This window comes from Cydia pomonella, chromosome 18, assembly GCF_033807575.1.
Source record: "Cydia pomonella isolate Wapato2018A chromosome 18, ilCydPomo1, whole genome shotgun sequence".
In the NCBI taxonomy this organism is placed as follows: Eukaryota; Metazoa; Arthropoda; class Insecta; order Lepidoptera; family Tortricidae; genus Cydia; species Cydia pomonella.
In genome coordinates, this window is record NC_084720.1 from 5,686,084 (window position 1) to 5,693,764 (window position 7,681).

The 7,681-nt window shown below is 35.6% G+C and overlaps 1 protein-coding gene across 2 annotated transcripts in view; it reads left to right on the forward strand.

The window, feature by feature from the left end:
• Positions 1-6,344, forward strand: part of LOC133527842 (adipokinetic hormone/corazonin-related peptide receptor variant I) — a 228,414-nt gene extending 222,070 nt beyond the window's left edge. For both annotated transcript variants that reach the window (XM_061865033.1, XM_061865034.1), the window contains exon 9: positions 169-6,344. In XM_061865033.1, coding sequence (XP_061721017.1) covers positions 169-360 — 192 coding nt within the window. In that variant the 3' untranslated portion in view covers positions 361-6,344. The remainder of the gene's footprint in view (positions 1-168) is intronic.
• Positions 6,345-7,681: the final 1,337 nt, after the last annotated feature.

Genomic DNA, 7,681 nt, shown 5'->3' on the forward strand with positions numbered 1-7,681 from the left:
TCCTGAGTTATGGACGTTTTCAATATATTTTAGTCTATTATATATATCGTCGTTTAGCACCCATAACGCAAGGCTTTTTGAGCTTACTGTAGAACTAGATCGATTTGTGTCTTAAGATTGTCCCATAATATTTATTTGCTTCTATAACTTGGTATTTTCTGTTTTCAGCACACACGGTGTCGCGGCAGCAGCGCGCGGCGCGGCTCGCGGCTTCCCTTCGGAGACTCCATGGAGATATCTGCGTCGGCGCTCGCGCGCGCCCGGCACTCCCTGCACGGGCGCCGGGACTCCTACGTCACGCACAACGGACACAAACACCACAACAACAATAACAAATACGTCGACAATGGCATCGTTTAGATCATTCATGTTCTGTCTGTGTATGCTTAAGCCGGAAAGGGCATAGCGTACGCGTCAAAGCTACGCTTGTGAGATGTTTGGACTTTGTATCTTGATAAACCGACGCACTAGGATATTTACTTACGAAAAAATCGATTTGTGTCATTGAACTATTATTACTACTTATAGAACCAGTATTTTGCGCTATTAGTTGTTGTCGGCCGACAACAAACTATGTATGGTTTCTGTATAGTAATAATCACTCAATGATTTATGTTATATTTATGGCGTGCGTCTCAGTAGGCATCTGCCATAAAAAGGATACAACTATTAACATCGAAGATTAACAGCGATCATGAAAATTGATAATGCTATAATGCTGCTCTAAGCATGTGGGTTGTGATGATACTGGAGAATCAGATGAACCGGAGGTTGTATCGTCATGTAGGTATTTGATTCTGTAGCTAGTCTACCAAAACATTGGTATCTATAATCGGTTGAATACTGTCGCTAGTTTTGGTTTACACACCGATTTAAATGAGAACATTCCAGCTTATATGTAGTCACATTTCAGAGGTTCGGTGCGATCTCCATATACACGAAATAAGGAAAACTCTCATGTACGTCTTTAATGTACGTTGGGCCATTATTCAGATTTGGCCTTTTAGTTCAATTGCATTCAAGTACAGTCCTTACCGATACACTCTTCTGAAGTAATGCTTTAAAATTGCTTAGGTATTCTATATTATGTTCAGTGGTTCACCCACTCAAAGAATATTGTGTGAATTATACTGAGGGTTTTAGAGATTGTCGAGCCTTCTCCTTTGAACGTATACGTACCGTGGGCTCGCATAACCCGACAAATTTTAACCACGCCTGAGGTCATAAGGAGCAAAACATGGTATATGAGTTTTGGTCATATTTGGCAAAAAAAATGTTTATGTGTGTCTGTTTGTATTTTCTGCACACGATACGTTATTTCCTTTTACATCTTGGTGGAAAAAACATTACAACGAATAAGTAATGCTTTTTTTTATTTACAGATTTATTTTGCAAGTTTCCTTTAAAACTTTTTCACAAGAATTGTCATTATCTCTAAAACAAGACCGATTTCTGAAAACTTTTTTATGACAGTTTAGTCTCTAAATGCGGTCAAGAATACACATTTAAAATCTGTCGGGTTATTCGAGCCCACGGTGTATATAGTGGTGATAGCTTGCTTTTCTGTCCCTGAGGCAAAACTAATGCGAGATTTATCTCTTGAGCCCTGTCAATAAAACAGGTGACATGAGGTACAAATTTGTAAAAAATTCTCACAATGTGCTCGTCACTGTCCCGGGACATGCCATCTTTAAACTTAACATTGTCAATAGAGGTGACAGCAAGGGTGTCATCTATTGGGCATTAGCATGTCAAGGACTAGAACCTCACTAGGAATGAACCAATATATAAGAAATTTGCATGACCTGTAGTTCCTGAAGATAATAAGTTAAAATAAAAGTTAAACTTTCATACCTTTCGGTTAGACTTGACTCAAGTCTTAATTTAAGTCTAAATTTGGGCTCGTTTTGAAGCGACTTTGCGCTTTAAAAACTTTCAAGTCTTTTAAGTCGCGAGTCGAGTTCATTATTGAGTTTTTTAAGTGGAACTCAAAAGGACTCTACTCCTCCTATAAAGATTTCATCAAAATTTTTATATGTTTTGCCTACGAGTAACAAAAAGGAAAGTAATTTTTTTTATATAATGATTTGTGCATAACCTCTTTATTGTACAAAACACAAAACATAAATATGGCACAGGATAAGCAGTGCAAAGTATTTAATGTGGAGACAATGGATCTTAGAAAATATTTGTACATAATTTGAGAGTTCTCTTTAAAGGGCTCGAGTCTTTACAAAAGACTCAGCAGGTCTCGATACGGACTCAAGTTTCGACTTAATGACTAGAGTCTGAAAAACTGAGTCGAGTCTTACAGCAGAGGACTCAAAGGAGTTGAGTCCTATGCTGTTGGTTGATTCAGCAAGAATCATTTGTTATAACTTTCAATTGATCTGTTAAGAAATCTTGTAATCATACTTCTTTTTCTACGTCTAAAAGCGTTGTCATTGCCCGATCTGATACCGCATATCGGATGGAAGTAAAATGTGTTCTATATTTATCAATTTATTTAAGAAATCATTATTAAAAAGGCGGGCTTCATGCCACGAGCACTCTCTAAGGACTGTTCTCGCAGGTGAACGGTACGCTGAAGGGGGCGCGGCGCCCCGACATTGTAGATGTAGGATCTTACTCTGGATATGGGATGGACAATGTGAACACGCTCCAAGAAATAGAATTTCACAGAACGAGAATAATTCTTACTGAAAATTGTTCTTCTCTCGTTTGTTAAGCAAAGGGGTTGTTTGGTAATGTGAACTTATCAATATTGTTTTTAAAGAGCAGTTTGATGATTGAATTGAATGACTGATGAAACGAGTGTAGTTCAGGTACATTCCTTGTTGAAGCGTATGTAATGTTTGTACAGTATAGAAAAACCCTTTTTTTTCTAATTTATAGAACTTTTTGAATAAGAGTGTAAATAACGTACGTTTATAAATTTAAGAAACTTCCAGTTTTTATTAATGTTTGATGTTAATAAGGAATCACAAAAAGCTGAATAGTTATCTTATGATATATGACGGCATTATCCATAAGTAGTTACTACTGTTTGTAAATTTCTATTTACTTACAAACCTTCACTTGATGGTGTGACCTTCTTCCAATAAAATACCTAACTTAAATCACAAAAGCCCAACAAAAACAGTGGCGACTTTTGGAGGGAGAACCTATTTTATATAAATAGCCAATGAAGTTAATGAAAGACTTTACGAGTCTTACAACTCACAGGCGTCTTTGTTTGAAGAAACGTCACTTTTGACATTGGCAGATATCTGAAGGCACAAATTTAAAAATAGCGGTAAATACCGGTTCATTTGAGTTTTACTCCGAACTTTCATAAGAACGTAAACGTTTTAAGAACTTTATTGTAACCTAAACCGGTTTGGTTTTTTCGACGAGCGAAGAGTCGGTCGCACTGTGGGCTGGACTGACCGAAAAAAAAATCTATTCGATGAAGAATTGTGTAAAGAACAATAAATGTGGTATACAATTTTTCAAAATAGGGCATATTGAAAGCAGAAAAGATAAAGTATTTTTTATGGGACCCAAAATAGGTATCTTGTTACTCGGAAACAATTAGCGAACCCGTTTTCTACTTTTCGGGATTTTATTTTCCTACTTTTATAGAATATGAAATGATACGCAGCTTTTTTGAAATTTTACATAATTTTTTTCTGCTTTTAATATGCCTTATTTAGTAAAAATGTATACTATATTTATTGTTCCTCACACAATTTTCCATTGAATAGCATTTTTAGAAAAATGATTTTCACAAATTCAATCCAATCCACAGTGGGCCGGCCAGCCTGGTGGTGTGCCGCGTTTACAAAGATACCGACACGACATAGGAAGAAACCGGTCTTTATTGTTATAATCATGTTCTAAACCGGTTCATCTGACAAGAACATTATGGAAATGTTCTACTAACAAACCACTTTAAAAATATCGGTTTTACGAACGAAACCAAAATTAAAAGTCTTTCGCTAAATACATGATAACCGTTTGGAAATTGAACCGGTTTCCGAGCCTTGTCTAGATATAATTAGTGGCTTGTTATTAAAATCTGAATAAGCTTGTCCCTTGAAATACTTCAAAAAATATAATTATACATATTCAACCGAAAATTAACTCAAAATTTGAATGCAAATTCTTTGGAGTCGACCAATTTGAATCTAAGCCACAATGACAATAATAATGTGAGATCCTTCAAGAGATAGGTACAAAGTGGCTCAGATATCAAACTATATGGTACTACTTAGTTCTATACGCAGATAATGCCTAATAAAAACGACGCAACTTTACCTAAAAATAATGTTAATATTGAGAAACAGCATCCAGCATAAATGTTATAAAATTTAACCTTTTTGCCGCCACGTCAATGAAGTAATAAAGTGTCATCAACGCCACGTCAAAAATTCCACGTAAACAAACCTGACCGACTTGATATGACCATAACACGAAAAATTGATTGATTGACTTGATATGAAGTCGTGGCGTGTGGGGCACAAAATGTACTGACTTTATATGAAGTCAATGGCGGCGAAAAGGTTAAGGATTGTTTTTTTTATATAAAATATTCTAAATGTGCATTATAAAGCTTAATTAGATAGGCGTAATTTTAGTGAGGGCGGAAAGAATACTCACAGGTCATGGATGGCTTCAAACATTCCAATTTAAGATTATTAATTTATATTTTAAGCAGCTACATTTATATCTTAGGTTTTTTTGTATATATACGTATTTTAGCGATATCTCAGTAAAATCAAAATAAAATTTCTGTATTCTAGAATACTATTTAATATTATATGGTTCTTTAAAAGAATAAAGTTCGAATCGGATCAACGAAAAAAAAACATTAAATAAATAAATTAAAATATACCTATTTGAGCAGTCATCACAAATACATTTAAGTCCTATATTTATTAAAAGACTGACTGACAGAAGTCAAGAAGTGAAAGTGTGTAGGAAGTGAAGAAGTGTAGGTCAGATGTGAAATCATAATTCTAATTTTTACTATTCCTCTGTGTACAGTCACCTGCAATAATGTTACACAAGGAAAGCCGTAAAAAATATGTGACGCGTTCTACAAAATAAATAAAATAGTGCTACAAATAAGATCGTGTCAGATATTGTTGCGGCTTTCGTCGTGTACAAAATTATTGCTGGTGACTATACGGTTGAGTTCACAAACATCTTTACACGCCAAAATTCCAGAAATATATTTACACGACCTTATTATCAGAGGTGTGTAAATATATTTATGGTCGTTGGCTTGTAAAGATGTTTGTGAAGTCCACTGTAACAACAACAATAGTTAACTACTTCTCAACTGACTTAACTGATTTCTAATAAATCTGTATCTAATTGTACCACAGCTACCCCAGCAAATACCAATACCAACCTGGCAAAAACCGACCCATACAAAAAGCGCGCGGCCTGTTGCGTCATTGTATGGAAAAGATCATCAGCTTTTTGTTATTTAATTGTAAAAAATACGTTTAAGTATATATTTACTGGTCTTACTTGTATTTTTAAACGCTAACATCATTACAAAAATCTAACAAAATATGCGGATTTTTGCATTAGGTACTTTAGTGTTATTATTTATATTTATGTTACAACGGGTCACTCACGTATTTTTAGTCGAAAACGCTCGACATGTTTCACTCCATTCCGAGAAGTGTCGTCAGGAGCTTGCGTCGACGGACCGGCGCAGACTGCGGGCCGCAGCCCTCCGCGCCCGATGACTCGGCGGTTAAACTTATGGAAACGTATATAGTAAGTCGAATCCGAATCCAATACGTGTTCCGTCACCGCAGAGCCCCCGGCCACCGGCGCCCGTGCCGAGTCATCGGGCGCGGAGGGCTGCGGCCCGCAGTCTGCGCCGGTCCGTCAACGCAAGCTCCTGACGATACTCCTCGGAACGGAGTGAAACGTGTCGAGAGTTTTCGACTAAAAATACGTGAGTGACCCGTTGTAACTTATTTAATGTGTCTGTATCTCACGGAAGTTAGTATTAAAATTTCTTTAGTGTTGTTGAACGTGTATGAACAAACATAATAAAATATATTTCATGTAGGTATCCCATTGACCTTATTATAACAAGATACGGTTTATTATTGATCAGTTAATTCACTGTCAGCACACAGGGAATATGTTAATATTAAATAAGTAACTGTTATTTTGCATGTTTGATTTATTATATTTTTATTAACGCGTACCTACGTTGGCTGTGACCTCTGATAGTGACGACGGAATCATGAGTTTTGTACCAAAATCCATAATTCTAAGTACCTAATTACCATAGGATAAGTGATCTTGTTAAATAAATATTATTAAGAATTAAATCGTTATTTTAATTTCTGATATTTTAACCGCCTTCAATATACCAAAGGTCTCAATTCGGTTGTATGATTTATACAAGCTTATACATATTTAACTTACAATGTACCTATGTATGTTTGTATGGGTCAAATCGTTCATCACCGTAGAGAAATAAGAAGTAATACAGTGCTTACTCCATATATTCGCAGTCGACATCTAGCATCGAGTAACGGAACACTCAGTACTGCTACTCGAAAATAGATGTCGCGGCAAACAAAAAGTCTAATTCTCAACGATTTTCCGCTAATATTATAACCAGAGAAACCGGAACTCTGTTTTCAACTCCTACGCTTACTACTACTACTGCTAGATGTCGACGGCGAATTTTGGTACCAAAACTGATGTGTGAAGTTAGCACTTTATTACTTCTTATTTCTCTATGATGTTAGTCAGGTGACACTGCAATATTATGGTACCATCGTGCTATGATCGTGCTGATTTGATGATGGAGACAAGAGGTAGCCATAGGAACTCTGTGATAAAACAACGCAACCTAATTGTATTGGGGTTTTCAGAATTGTCTCGATGAGTATTAGTTGCCTGTAGAAAGAAAAGTACAGTCAGCGATAAAAGCTTGTAGGCTACCAAAAATATTTTTTTGCCAAAAACTTATTACTTTCTTACCGCACAACACCGTAATTTCTAAACCAATAAATTTTTTTGTTCAGAATTATATATTCTCAGATTGGTCTCATCTTTGTAAAAATTAAGTTCTGATGATGGGATCCATGATGGACTTCTTCAAATCTTATAGGCATATATATGAGCATACATATAGATTTTGTAGGGTTCCGTACCACAAAGGTACAAAAGGAACCCTTATGGTGCTAGTCTGTCCGTCCGTCCGTCAGTCTCTCGGTCACATCGCTAAATATCTCGAGGACCACTTGAGCCATCGATTTGAAATTTGGAAAAGTTATGAACAACGCTAAATTTAAAGTATTATTATTATTATTATTTTAATAAGTATCGGAAATGCCCAATATGAAGGCGAAGAAAATTTTCAAAGAGGGGTAGCATTTGAAAGAGCTCAAATTGACCATTCCAAAACAATTTCTTACTATTATTTTGTAGTGGGAAAAAAAAATATGGACAGGAAAAGGATAATCATCCTCTCTCTCTCTTAATAACTTTTTTTATTTAACAATAAAACATTTCCGTATTTAGTTTGTAATTTAACTTACTTAACGTGTGTTTATTACACTAGAAATTTCTATAAGATTACATTAAAGACACCTTTTTTCAAATTTTTGAAATCGGTTTACATGATAGAGAATTATCGGCGAAAAACCAACATACG